The sequence below is a fragment of the Pogona vitticeps genome, chromosome 2 (assembly GCF_051106095.1).
Source record: "Pogona vitticeps strain Pit_001003342236 chromosome 2, PviZW2.1, whole genome shotgun sequence".
Taxonomy (NCBI): Eukaryota; Metazoa; Chordata; class Lepidosauria; order Squamata; family Agamidae; genus Pogona; species Pogona vitticeps.
In genome coordinates, this window is record NC_135784.1 from 85,837,456 (window position 1) to 85,854,874 (window position 17,419).

Here is a 17,419-nt window from a genome sequence, read left to right on the forward strand (position 1 = left end):
AGATCTAAGCGGGCACTTGGCTTTTCTCTCCAGTGCAAGCCAAAACCTGTGGTGCCACCCCCATGTAGACCTCGATTTCGCCCCCCCCCCCGACGCCTCCGGTTATCCTGTTTCCCCTTTAGCAGTGCAGTGTGTTGTGTGCAGGTAGACCCCTCTTTGGCTTAGCTGATCGCTCCTGCGTTGCTGTAGGTGCATCCAGCGACAGATCATCTTTAAAAGTGAGAATCCACCAGAGAGTGGGGTTCACAGGGGACACGGAAGGAGACTCCCCGAAGAATTCGAGGACGGTGAACACATTCGGGCATCCCCTGGGCAACGACTGCGCCCTGTCAGCTGATCCTTCTACTCCGGAAGCACCACTGAATTGCTCCTGACACCGGCGAAGAACAAGCACAACACAGGCAGTTCACAATTTCACCTAATTGCTGGTGTTCATTTATAAATGGTGTTCATTTTATATACTTTTAAAAATTGTGGTGTAAATGTAGTGCTAGTGAGTACCAACACCATAGTAGAAGATGGGATGAGAGAAGAAGATTATGCCACAGCATTTGTAGAGCACAAAGGGACTACACACTTGGTCAATGTAGAAAATCTACAGCTAACTCATCCCTAAAGAAAGTTTTAGTACAAACCAGATTTTTGGAAATTAATTTTAAAAGGAGATCCTTGTGTAAATCACTACTTATCAGCAGCCAGGATGCTGTGAATTTGCCTCATTTCAGCGAAGAAGGCTTCGCTGAAATGCATGAAATACAGAATAAAGAGCTTGATTCTATTTTCTACAGCCTGAGACTTCGTCTGTCATTTATAATCTGAACTACCCAAAAAGATGACAGACTGTGCTATTTGGTTCCCTCTAGAGGTCAATTTTGATATTGCAACTTGTAAATACTGTATTACAAAAGTACTGTACAAGAGAAGTTGAGACAAAGAACTGTTATAATGGCCAGCAGACACGCACACACACGCACACATACACACACACAGAACAAAAAACAGAGAAAGAGAGATTGAGAGTTATTGAAGGAGAGATCTCTTCTAGAAGATTAAATAAATCAAAGGGAAATTTAAGCCTAAATCAGGAATGCTGAAAGACTAACAGGGAAGCCAGCTATCTGGCCAGGAGAAAATAAAGAGAAGTTGGAAATAGTAAACTGAAGACCTATATAGAAGAGATAAAAGGATGATAGATTCCTTTGAAAGGGAATCCTATGATGAAGCACTTGCAGTTTCAGAAAGTGAATTGAAAGCTATTTTGAAAGTACTGAGAAGAAACAAATAATCAGAGACAGATGGAATAAAAATAAAAAAAAATTCAAACCACAGAGACAGAATCTGTCAAAACCCTAACAATATGTCAACAAATATGGAAAACAAAACAAAAGGCCCATAAACTGCAAATGTTCAAATTCCCAACAAAGGAGGCGCCAAGGAGTGTAATAATTATAGGGGTATTGCTCTAATTTGCCATGCAAGTAAATTGATGCTCAAAGTGTTGCAACAAAGTCTTTTACCTTATCTAGAGTGAGAGATGTTTAAGTTGGATTCCAAAAAGGAACAGACACTTGAGATCATTTGCATGTATCCACTGTCTACTGTAGCGCACCAAAGAATTTTAGATCAGCCTATGCTTTATAGACTACAGCAAAGCCTTTAACTGTGCAAATCTTGAGAAGCTATGTTTTCTTCTGAAACTAACTGGTGTGCCTCAGCACTTAACTGCCTGATGTGTAATCTGTGTTGTAGATAAGAAGCCTCTGTGAGGACAGGATATGGAGAAACAGAATGGTTTCCTATAGACAAAGGTGTCAGACAAGGGTGCATTTTATCCTCTTATCTGTTCAGTCTGTATGCAGAGCATATAATACAAAAAGCTGGACTAGATGGAGGAATGAAAATGGATGGAAGAAACATCAATAAGTTAAGATACAGATATAACACTATCTTACTGGCAAAAAGCAGCAATGACTTGAAATTACTTAGTGAAAGTGCAAGAAGAAAGTGCCAAATCAGAACTGCAGCTGAACATTAAGACAAAAATCATGACTGCAGAACTACCAAACGTTAATTTTGAAAATGAAGAAATTGATATACCTTGGTTCAATCATCAATCTAAAGGGAGAATGCAGCCAAGAAATCAGAAGAAGACAGACTTTGAAGGACAGCAATGAAAGAATTACCGTGTTTCCCCAAAAATAAGACAGGGTCTTATATAAATTTTTGCTCCAAAAATGCATTAGGTCTTATTTTCAGGGGATGTTTTGTTTTTTTCAGGTACAACAATCTACATTTATTTAAATACAGCCATGTCATCTTCTTTTGGTTGCTGCACAATGGTGAAGGGTGGGGTTTCACTTAATGGGGCTTATTTTGGGGGGTAAGGCTTATATTACAAGCATCCTGAAAAATCATACTAGGACTTATTTTCAGGTTGGGTCTTATTTTTGGGGAAACAGGGTAGAAAAGTGTCAGGATGTGTCAATGGGAACCAAGATAATTCACACTCTTGTATTTCCAGTCACCTTATATGGTGTGAAAGCTGGATAGCAGAGAAAGCTATCGAGAAAAAAAGGTTCTTTTGAAATATGGTGCTGGAGGAGAGCTTTGCAGATACCCTGGATGGCCAGAAAAACGAACAAGTGGGTCCTAGAGCAAATTAAGCCTCATCTGCCTCTGGAAGCAAAAATATTATGAAACCGAGGCCATCCTGCTTAGAGCACATCATGAGAAGTCAAGGTTCTCTGGAAAAGACAGTAATGTTGGCAAAGGTTGAAGGCAGCAGACAAGAGGAAGAACAAAATTAGATGGATTGATTCCCTAAAAGAAACCACAGGCTAGGGTACAAAAGTTGACCAGGCTGTCGGGGACAAGACATGTTGGAGATCTCTCATTCATGGGGTTGTCATAAGTGAACGACAACAAGAACAAAAGAAAATAATACTTCCTTTATCATTTGAGACAGATAAGAAAATCTCATAAAACTCAAAATATTCCTATCAAAATATTTTTTTAAAAAAATTCAAAATGCCCTTAAAAAGTAAATTTAGGAAATAACTAGAAAACAATACTCTTACACCTAAAATTAACCCTGTAGCTAGTGGTCACATTACCTTTTCTGTCGCTTTATAAGTACTTGTCTAAAAACTAACTGCTTTTTAAGTAACTGTTATTTATCACCAGTTCCTTCCATATTCTGCTACAACATTAAATAATATAGAAATGGGAAAGGAGGACCCACCAAGTAAGAAAAGGGTGTCTTGGCCTAAGGGCAAATGCCAGTGTTTGGCTACTGTAGGAAAGGTAAAATTCATGTTGGATATAAACAGAAAAGGAATCAAAAATACAACTGCCACCATCGTACTGCTCTTACTCAAATCTGTGTTAAGACCGTACTTAATACTGTGTATAGTTCTGGTTACTGAACTTGATCAAGGATGTTGCAGAAAGAGCCGCAGAATATGACAGCCAAAATAATTAAGAGGCTACTATATAAGGAAAAGTTACAATGTTAAGATCTTTTAATGTAGAAAAAAGTAAGTGAGACATGACAGAGTATACAGTACAGTTATTTATGATGTGGGGAAAGAAGCAGCTCCCCTCCCTTCATTATCACTGTGCAAGAATTATGCTCTTGTGCAGCACAGCAAATCAGCATGTAACAAGGCAATTCTAAAAAAGGGGGCAACCCAAACGAATAATATTAGAACTCAGGGTCACCCACAGAAGCTGCCTCATAGTTAAGCTGTAGCATTCACAACAGCAAGAAATGGTGAGCCATGGAAGCTTGGATGACATTCAGGGGAGGCTGTAAACATTCATGATAAGGCTATCAGTACCTGCTATGGGCAGGCATTCCATGTCTTTCAGTTGCTGTGGAGCATATAAGATGAGATGCTCCTGCCCTCGTGTCCCGTCTCTTGGCCTCTCATGAGAAATGGAATGTTGGACCTGAAAGCCTTCCATAGCTCGGCTCTTCCTATGTTATAAAGACTAGAACATGACTGATATTGTGCCATAGTAAGGATGGGTAATCAATAGATCTGCAAATCATGTTGGCTGATCAAATTTTGTTTAGAAATCACTCTCAGGTATGAATCAGTAACATTAAAATACAGTATATCTGGGGTGGGGGGAGTAGTAGTATTGTCTGAACAATTACTTCAAAACTCTGACCTGGAGTCTTTTCACATTGGAGGTGTCTAATGTAGTTATGGATGAAATGCAGTGCACACTTGAAAATTACAATTGAACTAAGTTTTTGTTTTTTAAACTAAGTGTGCATAGAATTGAACTAATTGCAGGTAAATTTCATCAGCCACGATCAGGGTCAGTTCTGTCATGCGGAAGGATGAAGCAGCCTGCTTCCCACAGCACCGTGGCAAGATAAGGGAGGTGGGGAAAGGAGAAATTAGTGTTTGAATTGTGTTCTAACATGGCATGTGTGGAGGTACTATATTGGTTCAGCTCTGTTTAGAGCACCAGAGTATTAGACTGTCACTAACTATATAGGTAGTCTGGTTGGTGCATCATCATCATCATCATCATCATCATCATCATCATCATCATCATCATCATCATCATCATCATCATCATCATCATCTATATTGTGCTGTATACCAGAGAGTATAGTCAAAAACAGTTAAAATACAACCTATATAGTCATGCTACAGTACTGATATAGTACTGATACAACAAGCTGTATGAAATCTTTTGTCTTTGCTGGAGAGAAGGTGGAGTACCACAGGACATGAACGATGCAAACATTGTCACATTGTATAAGAACAAAGGAGACAGAGACGAATGCAATAACCACCGTGACATCTCTCTTCTCAGTGTTGTAGGGAAGCTGCTTGCCCATGTTGTACTGAAGAGGTTCCAGGTGCTTGCAGACAGAGTCTATCCAGAATCACAGTTTGGATTTCGAGCTAATAGATCCACCACTGACATGGTATTTTCCCTCAGACAGTTGCAGGAGAAATGTAGGGAACAAAAACAGCCACTCTTTGTAGCCTTCATAGATCTCACAAAGGCCTTTGATTTTTGGTTAGCAGGGACGGCCTTTTTAAAATCCTTCCCAAGATTGGATGTCCACCTCGACTCCTTAACATCATCAGGTCCTTTCATGAGGATATGAAGGGCACTGTAGTTTTTGATGGCTCAACATCGGATCCCTTTGACATCCGAAGTGGAGTGAAACAGGGCTGTGTCCTCACACCAACCCTGTTTGGGATCTTTTTTGCTGTCATGCTGAAGCACACCTTTGGAACTGCAACAGAAGGTGTCCATCTCCGGATGGTCAGATGGAAAGCTCTTCAATCTGTCTAGATTGAGAGTGAAGACCAAAGTCCAGCTGAAATGCATGCGGGACTTCCTCTTCACCAGTGATGCAGCCATTGTTGCCCACTCTGCTGAAGACCTCCAATGACTCGCTTTAGCAAGGCCTGCCAAGACTTTGGATTAACAATCAGCCTGATGAAAACACAAGTCATGGGACAGGGTGTGGACTCACCTCCCTCTATTACCATCTCCACACAAGAATTGGAGGTTGTTCATGACTTTAGGTACATTGGCTCAACAATCTCTGACACTCTCTCCCTAGTTGTCGAGCTGGATAAATGCATTGGCAAAGTAGCTACCACGTTCTCTAGACTCACAAAGAGAGTATGGCTCAAGAAGAAGCTGACGGCATATACCAAGATCCAGGTCTATAGAGCCTGTGTCCTGAGCACACTCCTGTACCACAGTGAGTCCTGGACCCTTGGTGCACGGCAGGAGAGGAAGCTGAACACGTTCCATACGTTTTGTCTCCTACACATTTTTGGTATCACCTGGCAGGACAAAGTTCCAAACAGAGTAGTCCTAGAATGAGCTGGAATTTTTAACATATATACATTACTGAAATAGCAACATCTACATTGGCTTGGGCATATCGTGAGAATGGCTGATGGTTGGATTCCAAAAGATTTCCTGTATGGAGAATTACTGCAGGGGAAGCACCCCAGAGGGAGGCCACAGCTGTGATACAAGGATATCTGCAAGCAGGATCTGAAGGCCTTAGGAATGGACCTCAACAGATGGGAAACCTTGACATCTGAGCATTCAGCCTGGAGGCAGGCGATGCATCATGGCCTCTCCCATTTTGAAGAGACACTTGTCCAGCTGGCCAAGGCAAAGAGGCAGTCCCAAAACCAGCCAAATCAGGGAGCTGGACAGGGGACAGATTGTATTTGTCTTCAGTGTGGAAGGGATTGTCACTCTCGAACTGGCCTTCTCAGCCACACTAGATGCTGTTCCAAGACCTCTATTCAGAGTGTTGAAGGATGCCTAAGTACTGAAAGCTACAAAACTGGGATAGACCAGGCCAAGTGTTGTCTAAAAATCAGTTCACACCATACTCATACAAACAAGGTAGTGCAGGCAACTGTAGACAATTAGGAACTCATAGAAGTAAATACCGGTACCACATGTGGTAACATGCCTATTGTTTCAGTATGCCCAACTAAAAATTCAGTATGCAACCCATACCTCTGCAGTGTCATGCAACTAAGCACAGGTTTCTCTAGTTTTAACATCTTGAGAAGTATCAGTGGTAGTTCTTCAGTTGCCACTTCCGTGGTATTTTGATGTCTGAAATTTACCAGCATCTGGTTGCCTGAACTGACACTTGTGGGTAGCGAGAGTGCAGTCACTGAAACTGCAGTACATCCGTTCAGTTTTGAAGAATTGCAGACTGTGCCTGAGACCTGTGAGGGATCCTCAAGGGACCAAGAACTAGAAGCAAACAAAGTTATCCCATGAACCTTTGTGAAAGTAAATCACAGTCCAAAGCAATGCTTCAGCTAACTGAAAAATAATTTGCCAGTAGAATCCAACTTCTGTTAGCAAACAGGAAAAAGATTAAAATGCCCTCAGTATTGTTATGTTTTGCTGTATGTTGCATCAGATTGCTGATGAATTGGAAGACCTATGTAGAACTTTTTAAAAAAAGGATTTGACACCCAGCTTTTGTAGAGGCACTGCTCTTTTTCTAGTGTACACCAGAGGGCACTGTCTTTGCATTTCAGGCAACATTAATACAATATACAGTACAGTATGTACTGTACAGTAATGTCCTACCCAAATATAATTCAACCTGCATTTATTTTGTGATCAGTGGCAAAAATAAGGATCGAAGCAGAAGAGCTCTATGGCTTCCCTAATGGGAAGTGGCTTGCTTTCCCAAACTAGGCTGTTCTGTTCTTAAGCATCTCTAAAAGCCTGCTAGATCTGACTTTACCGTTTCTCTATTGGACTGCATGTTATTTTTCCCTAATTTCCCAATTAATTATTTTTACAGATAAGTGACTGTGATGTTAATAATTTCATTTTTCTGATTCTGAGCTCACGTCTTGCAACCCTAAGATCCTTTCCTACTTAATAAATAATTAGTTTCCAGGGGCAATGCTTTCGAAAAGTCTTGTACAGCAATTGTTTCAATACTTTTTCCTGTGTAGCAATCTTTGCCTCCTAGGAGACTTGGGCTTTTGTTGCTTTTCCCCTCTATAAGTAAAGTATATTTTTTCATCCCTCCAGTATTTACCTGAAACTGAGCCAAAAAGATTAGGCCTCAGTCATGCTAATAGTAGTGAATTACTACCTCAGGACTGTACAATTACCTGACGAATCTAATGACAACCACATTAGCACCTTTTTTCCCTTAATGTTTTTGTGAAGCTAAAAAACATCTAATAGTCTCGCTTTGAATTCTGATCTGCCTGCTTCCCTCATCATACTGTATCCCACCCATTTCTACCATGGTTTCCCCCTTTCTCCTTCCATTTGGTTGGAAATATACAATGAACGGTGACGGTTCTGACACATTTCTACTTGCTCTAGAACTCACAGATCTGGCAGATGGTTGTATAATTTTCTCTTGAATGCCTCCAATGCTGGAGAACTCACCACCTCCGAAGATAATTGGATCCATAGCCATATTGCTCTAACAGATAGGACGTTTTTTCCGATATTCAGCTGAAATCTCAGTTCTTGTTGTAATTTGAATCCATTATTACATGTCCTGTTCTCAGGGATGATCAAGGATAGATCTTGCTGCTCCTCTGTATGATAATATTTCAAGTTTTTGAAAAGTGTTATCCTATCTCCCCTCAGTCTTCTTTTCTCAAGGTTAAACATTCCCAGTTCTTTCACTCTTTCCTCATAGGGTTTGGTTTCCAGTCCCCTGATCACCCTTGTTACCCTCCTCTGAACTTGTTCAAGTTTCTTGGCATCTTTCTTGAAGTGTGGTGTCCGGAACCAGACATAGTATTCAAAATTAGGCACAGCCACTGCTGAATAGAGGAGAACTAGTACTTCATGGGATTTGGAAGCTATATTTCTATTAATACAGCCTAAAATAGCATTGTCCTCTTTTGTAGCCACATTTCACTGTTGGGTCATATTCAGCTTGTGATCTACAACAATTCCAAGATCTTTCTCATTCATAGTATTACTGAGCCAAGTACTGTATTCCCATCTTGTAACTGTTTTTCCCTAGGTGTAGAACTTTGCACTTATCCCTGTTAAATGCCATTCTTTCATTTTCAGCCCAGTTCTTGAGCCTATCAATATCTTTTTGAATGTTGTTTCTGTCTGGCAGGGCTTTAGCTGTTCCACCCAGTTTTGTGTCATCAGCAAATTTTATTAGCATTCTCTACACTTCCTCATCCAAGTCATTAATAAAAATTTTGAAGAGTACTTGGGCCTGGACTGAGACTTGTAGTATCACACTTGTTACCTCCTCCTAGTTTGAGAAGGAGCCAATGATCAGCCTTCTCTGAGTATGATTCCATGACCAACAGTATTTCTACCTGATAGTGATTTTATCCAGCTCATACCTAGTTGGTTTGCTAATCAGAATATCATGGAGCACTTTGTCAAAAGTTTTCCTGAAGTCAAAATATATTATGTCTAGAGAATTCCCATTGCCTACCAGGAAGGTTACCTGATCAATATTAGTAACTGTTATGGCCACAGTTGAATATCCTGGAAAACTAAAACTCTTCTCCTGCTGATTCCTGAATATTACCTTATTGGTGTTAGATTAGTGCTATTCTTCTGCAAAAAATGTTGTCTTGTTTGTCCTATAGACACAAGAGGAAAACATTGTTGACCCATAAGACATGCTAGAGGGTGGCACCATGGCAGGACTTTGGAGTAGAAGTCCTGGGCTGGACTGCACAGGATGAGCCAGAGCCCCATCTCCCCAGGGCAGCAGCACTAATGTACCACATTTTGAAACAAATGGAATAATACGTATTATCACCTGATGGCCCTTCCTGATGCCATTAAATCCAGGGGGTAAATTTACCTGACTGCAATGTTTTATGTAAGATAAAATGCCGTGGGGCTGAGAGCTATAAAGAGAGTGTCTGTTCTATATTAGTGGCTTAATATATGGACTGTGTGCCCAAGTTTGTGGCAAAGGCTATTTATTTATTTATTTATTTATTTATTTATTTATTTATTCATTCATTCATTCATTCATTCATTCATTCATTCATTCATTCATTCATTCATTCATTACACTTTTAAGGCTGCTCAACTAATTAAGGTTAAATGAGTTAATAAAAATAGATTTTAAAAACTGCAACAAAACAGTGCGATGCATGACAAAAAGTAGAAGTCGCAACAGGGGAAAGAAACTGCATGGCAGATAATAACAAAATAAAAAAACTGCCAGCAAAAGACAGAACAATGCAGAGACCTTGAAGCATTGAAATGGCTTTTAAAATGCCTGAGAGAATGAAAATATGTTTCTGGGACCTAGTAAAAGTCATGACATAAGGGCCAGATAAGCCTCTTTGAGAACGGTGCTCCAAAAATGGGGTCTGCTATGTAAAGGACTCTTGCGTGCAAGCTCCCATCTTGACTTCATCTTGGCTTAATATTAGATTTAAATATTTAATTAGAAAGCATATAAATATGCAAAGATATACATATTTAATTAGGAAACATATAAATATGTAAAGATATACAATACCATACAAATCTCTTAAAATCTAAATAATACAAGGGGTAGGCAAGGAAGAAGACACTGGGAACTATGACTGTAAATTTGAACATGCCCCAAATTATCCATACAGTATAAAGATTTGTTTCATTGTTCTTGTTTAGTCGTTAAGTCATGTCCGACTCTTTGTGACCCCATGGACCAGAGCACGTCAGGCCCTCCTGTCTTCCACTGCCTCCTGGAGTTTGGTGAAATTCATGTTGGTAGCTTCAGTGACACTGTTCAGCCATCTCATCCTCTGTCATCCCCTTCTCCTCTTGCGTTCACACTTTCCTAACCTCAGCGTCTTTTCCAGGGAGTCTTCTCTTCTCATGAGATGGCCAAAGTAATGGAGCCTCAGTTTCAAGATCTGTCCTTCCAATGAGCACTCAGGGTTGATTTCCTTCAAAATGGATAGGTTTGTTCTCTTTGCAGTCCAGGGGACTCTCAAGAGCCTCCTCCAGCACCACAATTCACAGGCATCAATTCTTCGGCGGTCAGCTTTCTTTATGGTCCAGCTCTCACTTCCATACATCACTACAGGAAAAACCATAGCTTTGACTATGTGGACCTTTGTCGGCAAGGTGATGTCTAGGTTTGTCATCGCTTTCCTCCCCAGAAGCAGGGGTCTTTTAATTTTGTGGCTGCTGTCACCATATGCAATGATCATGGAGCCCAAGAAAGTAAAATCTGTCACTACCTCCATATCTTCCCCTTCTATTTGCCAGGATGTGATGGTACCAGTGGCCATGATCTTAGTTTTTTTCATGTTGAGCTTCAGACCATTTTTGGTGCTCTCCTCTTTTACCCTCATTACAATGTTCTTTAATTCCTCCTCACTTTCTGCCATCCGAGTGGTATCGTCTGCATATTTGAAACATATTTGTTTTATTTATTGTTTAGTCATTCAGTTGTGTCCAACTCTTTGTGACCCCATGGACCAGACACGCCAGGCCCCCGTCTTCCACTGCCTCGCAGAGTAGGGGCAAATTCATGTTGGTAGCTTTGGTGACGCTGTCCAACCATCTCATCCTCTGTCGTCCCCTTCTCCTCTTGCCCTCACACTTTCCCAATGTCAGGGTCTTTTTCAGGGAGTCTTCTCATGAGATGGCCAAAGTATTGGAGCCTCAGCTTCAGGATCTGTCCTTCCAGTGAGCACTTAGGGTTGATTTCCTTCAGAATGGATAGGTTTGTTCCCCTTGCAGTCCAGGGGATTCTCAAGTGTCGCCTCCAGCACCACAATTCAAAATTTGTTTCATAGGAGCACTTAATTACAACTTTAACTAATATTGTGTCTGTCCCCATTGTTCAGTTTGCCTTGTATTGTTTATTATTTAAATCTGACTTCATTTCTTGATATAGGGCATTTCCCACTCCATAACGCTGTATACAAATGAACAAAGATTTCCCCTGTTCTTGATGGCTGTGTATTATTGTTGACTTAGACCAGAGGTTCTCAACCTTTGGTACTTTATGTCCCACTAGTTTCTCTTTTAAGAACCTGTGCCCGTTAACAGAAACAGAATACTCACTTTTTAAAAAGAAGCATATTCATATATTTGAAGGCATTCTGTTTTTAGAGTTCTCATTTACTCTAAGATGGTAAAGGTGAGACAGTGAGTGCTAGTGTGGTTACAGTGGATAATATCAGAGGAAGACTCGGGCAATCTGGGTTCAGTTCTCTCCTCCTTCATGGAAAAGCACTGGTAAAACCATTCCTTAAGTGTTTCACATACAGTGAAAACCTTGTTAGGGACACTGTTAATCAGATGTGACTCGACAGCATATAACATAATAAGAGAGGGCATAAAGGATGAGGAGAAACATTATTTCTTTTATTGCATTTTATTTATAATATTTTACCCTACATTTCTCCTTAAAAAGAACCCAAGGTGGCTTCCATCAGTAGAAGGAAATATTTAAAAGCTTTTTGTAAGTATACAACTATTACAAAAGAAACAAACGCCACACTAAAACAGTAAACAAAGTCAATGCCAAAAACATATACAGTACGTATAGACCAACAAGGCCCAAGAATCCATTTTTTAAAAAACTCATTCAGGTTACCAGTCCTTAAGGAAAAGCTTGCCTGAAAAGGAAGGTCTTTGTCTGCTTGCACAAGGACACCAAAGGTGGGGCCAGCCTGGCCTCCTATGGGAAGGAGTAACAGAGCCTGGGAGTGGCAGCAGAGAAGGCCCTCTCCTGCATCCCCACCAAATCCATCTGGCACCAAGAGAAAGGCCTCCCCTGATGATCTTAATACCCAGGCAAGCTCATAGTCACAGTTTGTGAGATGGGTTGGACATAAACATTAACCTATAAAACCAGCACTTTGAATTAAATGTCCAGAATTACTGCAAGTATGCTAGAAGGTCACAGTGGCGATATTCAGTGGCCAGTAGAGTCAGTAGGAGGTAGCATGTCACACTTTTAAAAGTCATAGGAATTCAGACAGAGTGAATTCTGTCATTATTATGAAAACTTTGAGTCTCGCAGTTGCATTCAAGACTAATTTTGTGTCTCGCCAGTGTACCTACCAATGGTTGAGAAGCACTGCTTTAGGATATTTATAGGGGCAGCTGAATGAGGTACCATGCTATCTTAAAAGAATCTGGTAAATATGCATACTCTTTGTTAGCACAATCCTATTTTTATCTTCTCAAAGTCTCATTGAGTTCAAAGAGATTTGCTCCTATGTAAAGGTATACTGTACATGTTTGCAGCCTTATTATCTTTCTAAACAGAAACAGAAATACAACATAATTGAAATATCATCTCTTTTCTTGGTATGCTCTCTCAAGTTGCTTATCACTTATGGAAACCATAGGAATTAATTTCCAAGAGGTCCTGTCAATAGTAGTCCTGCCCAAGTTTTGTAAACTAAAGTCTTTGTAAACTCCTCTTAATTGTGTCTGTCTATCTTGTATTTGGTCTTTCTCTTTTCCTGATGCTTTCAACTTCTCTCAACATTATTGGCTTTTCTAACAAGTCTTTTCTTCTCGTGATGGGCCCAAATATGAGAGATTCAATACAGTAATTATTGCTTCTAGAGTGTTCAAGCTTAATTTGATCCAGAACCCACAGAGCTCTCTTTCAACATCTTGTTTTGAATGATTTCCCTCCTCCTGCCCATCATCTCTTTTCACTGTCCAGCTCTCACATGTGAACACAGTGATTGGAAATCCAATAATATGGATTTTCTTGACCTTAACCTCCAATGACACATTGTTGTTTAAAGGATCTTTTCTTGTTCCCTCATAGTTGCCCTTCCAAGTCTCAGTTATCTTTTGATTTCGTGCCTATAGTCTCCATTTGGATTGATGGCTGAACCAAGGATAGAAGATTTGAGAATGTACAGTATTTCCAAAAAGAGATACTCCAAAGCTGGAACCAGCTATTAAAGGGTCTGTTCCCTCTTCCCCAAGTACGGTATAATTATCCAGCTGCACTGAGACAAGGAAGGGCCTATGGCATTTCCCCGCAGAATCCAGCTTAATCTCTTGATTATCCAGCACACCCTCAAGGCAACAAGGTACAGCAAATGTTGGTATCCTTACATCAGAGATGAAGAATATGATGCTAGGTGTTGCTCCATTGCAACCTCCCTTGCTTTCCATTACTTTGCCAGCTGGCTGGAGGCTCACACATTCTTCCCCATTGCGTTACGTACATGCAGCTTCTATCTAAAAAGCATGACATGCTTTCACTGTAGGTTACACAGATGCATTTGTTGGATTTGGGGTATTTTAACTGTATCTCTCCATTAGTAAACCAGCTTTGGTACCATACAAGGTGTCACTATTTATAAAGGTAGCATCTCTGAAGATTTTTGCTTACTGAAACAGAAGAAGCCTTTGTTGAAAGAAAAAAATATTAAAAATCAAACTCAGGAGAGTTTCTTTCTTTCTTTCTTTCTTTCATTCATTCATTCATTCATTCATTCATTCATTCATTCATTCATTCAGTTCTTTAGCTCAGAAACTGTTTCCCAAAGATTGGAGAGTTCTAAAATGAGATTGTAGATTAACAGATTTTAAACATTAATTTTAAAAATGTTAACATTGTATATTAACAGCTTTTAAATGTTAATAAAAATATTAACTTTTTAATGTTAAAAAATACTATTTTGTTGAATTATTGTTAAAATCATCAGCTTTCCAAACAGCAGTAGTGGAGTACCTGGCAAAGGAAATAAGCTCTCAAGTTTAACATGTGAATTTTTCCCCCCAGATCTAATTAATTCATCTGCGGAGAGGATCTTTGTTTCTGGGCAGTTTGATCTCCTGGGTCCTTTCCTCCAGCTGGTGTTCAGAGAGTTTGTTTGTGTGCAGTTTGTTTTAGCACTTTATCACCTTAGATATATAATAATAATCTTAGAACTGCAGAGCTGGAAGGACCCTATGAATCATCAAGGCCAGCCCTTGACAAAGAGACACAGAGGGGAATCAAACTCCCAGTCTCTAACCACCAAGGTACTGTATCTACCCAGCAGTTCATATTGGCCAATAATCAGTAATATATGAATATTAAAACAACTGTTAACATGTTATATATAAATATTTTAGAAAAGGTATTATAGCCACAGTTTATTAAAATCTAGTATATACTTTAAATTAAAAATATTTAAATCTCCAACAATTTAATTACTTGCATTTTATTATCCATTATGCATTTCATATTCTACCTTAGTTCATGACACTCTGAGAGCCAATGACTCTGTGACATTTCCCACAGGAAGTAACAATGTTTATCACATGACAGATTGGTGATAGTCGTATTTTTCTCTTTATCTGCCCCTATCTGTGAAACATTCAGTTGGACAATAAGTCACAGTTGCAGAAAATATGCAGAAATTGCACAATAATGTCAGGAAAGTTTTTTTCATTATTGGTTATAACATGGCAGGAAAGACATTATTGATCTTAGCCAAAAAGTGATGAACACGGCACGATAGATAAAAAATTTAGTCCAGAATCCTGTTGGCTAAACCGTACAAGTGGTTTCCTCCTCCTGCAGAGAGTCTTTTAGGTGCCGGAACATGCACTATTTGCGAAATTGGATGTGTGACCAATTGGATGAAGGACAGCTTACCACAGGACAATACATTTGAGTTTTATATATCATAACTTATTCTGTCTGTAGCCATATTTCTTTTCTAACCATTTGATCAGCTGTCTGGGTCTGGGGTCCTTTTGAGAGGAATGTGTGATAATAAATCACATAATAAGTGGTTGACGGCCAAGGCCCATTACGCCAACAGTGCTTCAGGACAATGCAGAAGATGTGTTTTCTTTAGACTTGAGTGCCTATAGCAGTCTCCACGGAGAAGGCATTAGGAGGCACGGATTACAAGGAAACACAGGCCACTCTCAGCCAAGCACCCTCTCAGGTTATTTCCCGGGCGGTGTCCCTTCTATGCCCACTCTGCCTCTGCAATGAAGCAGATGCCTCGTTCATCTCTACTGTACTGCCGCTCCCCTGTAAATTGAATTACTGTAGGGGCTGCTTTCCACCCTGCTACTGTTCTATGCAGAGTACTGTACAGAGGGGCTAGCGAGGGCCAGTGTGTTTCTCTTGGGTCAGGGGCACGTTAGAAATTTTCTTGGTTTTACCAGTGCCACACGCACACTCGTAAGTTTCCACGGCTGAACAGGGATTTGAACCCAGGTCTCTGAATCCAACTGCAACACTTTGTCCACTACACATCACACGGGCTAACCAGTTTTGCTCATCGCTACAGTAAAAAAAAAAAAAATGAACGCGTGTAACCCCTTGCTTAAAAATGAAAAACATGTTTGTTTATTCTCTCCTTTCCTTTAGTCGTTAACCGAGGATAACAAACAAGGGAAATGACCGGCGCTCTTTTTGATGTGTAAAAAGCGTTGGAAGAATGACGGCCAGAGGAAGGTTGCCGGGCGCGGTCTGAAGGAGGCCCTGGACGCCACAGTCGTGTGAAAGCGGCGGGAGGGCGGAGCGCTCGGGAGTCGCCGGCTGGGACGCCGCCGGGCGCAGAAGCGGGCCTGGAGAGGGGCCGGCGCAGCCGTGCCGGACGTTTTGCTTTCTCCGGTTCTGAAAGGGGGGCCCGTCCAGGCACCGGCTCTTCCCATTTCTCTCTCTAAAAACCGCAGGTATCCCGCCGAGACCTCGGCCTCGCCGTCCGAGCCTGGCACCGAAAGTTCCCCCTGGAAAAGGAAACGGCGCGGACGCCTGCGGAGTCCGTCGTGCCTCAGGCGCCGAGAGGCCGAAGGGGCCAGACGGGCGGCGGCGGCGGCGGCGCTTTCGCTCGCTTCCTGAAGTCACAGAGTAAGCCCTGCGGAGAGAGGAGCGCGCGTCGTCCCGCCCACCTCCGACTCAAGCGCCTTCGCACGTCCGCCGGGGAGCCGCCCGGGGTCTCAAACCACCCAAGCTGGCCGGAGACCTCCGAAGGCGCTCGAAGCCTGGGAAGTACCCTGGGCGAGGCAGCCCTCCCCGCCGCCGCCGCCGCCGCCGCCCAAGCTCTCCAACGCCCGGGTGGCGAAGGGCGGTGCCGGCGCTCGCTCCCATGTCTCTGGCCTGGCAAATCGGGAGCCCTCGCCCCGCCTCGGAGGTGGGGCCCGGCGTCGGTCCCGGGCGGAGGGCGCAGCGGGCTCAGGTGCGCCGGGAGAGGAGCCGTGGAGTGCAGGCGCTCCTTCGGGCTGCGAAGCGCCGGGTGCGAGCCATGCTGCCCGCTGCCGTCCGGAGGTGGCTCTACAGACCCAAGGTGAGGCGGGATGCTCTCTCGCGCTTGCAGTCGGGAGGGGCTCTTCCGAAGCCTCCGGGACCGGCGGGCGGGCGGGCGGGGGGCTTGCCTGCCTCCTTCCCTGGCTGCCTCCTTCCCTTTTCCTCCCGCCCGCCGGTCCGTCTCTGGGCTGGGCCCCGTGGGGGCTTCCCCTGAAGCAGAAGGGGGAACTCTCGCGCGCCGGCCGCGGCCGGTCCTGCTTTTCGGCCAGGGATCTGGAAGGGCGTCTCGGGGGCTCTTCCTCGTCCTTCGCCGGACGGTTTTCTTGGAAACTTTGTATATCTGTGAAGGGAGACAGCCCTCATCATCTTTCCCAGGATGCTAAGTCGGGAGAGTTCGGCGCAATGTACTCTGCCGGTCTCTCGCTCGGCGCCCCACCCCGCCGCTCAGCTGTACGTAGCTCTCCTGGCCCCGCGCTCCCAGTTGTGCCGGGGAAAGAAGCGGGACGAGAGGCGAGCTCGCTCCCCGGCCTCTGCTTACGAGCACAGGCGCTTTACTCCCTCGCTGCTCCTAAGGACTCGCCCGCCTAGAAGCGAGGGGTGTAGCAGCTGTCCAGAAGAGACGTAGGCTTCAGTGTGTGTGTCTCTACCTTTGCCTACGTGACTTGTGTATTTGTCTCTTCAGTCTTCCTC

The 17,419-nt window shown here is 42.6% G+C and overlaps 1 protein-coding gene across 4 annotated transcripts in view; it reads left to right on the plus strand.

Moving 5' to 3' along the window:
- The window catches only part of ZFYVE28 (zinc finger FYVE-type containing 28), a 51,362-nt gene that overhangs the window by 274 nt on the left and 33,669 nt on the right, over positions 1 to 17,419 (plus strand). For 2 of the 4 annotated variants that reach the window (XM_072989935.2, XM_072989936.2), the window contains exon 1: positions 16,667 to 16,769. Coding sequence is in view for 2 of the 4 variants with exons in the window: in XM_078385576.1 (XP_078241702.1) it covers positions 16,572 to 16,769 (198 nt within the window). In the remaining 2 variants the exon portion in view is untranslated. Of the gene's footprint in view, positions 1 to 189; positions 16,770 to 17,419 lie in introns of those variants that run through there. The other 2 variants (XM_078385576.1, XM_072989934.2) reach the window with 2 other exon arrangements.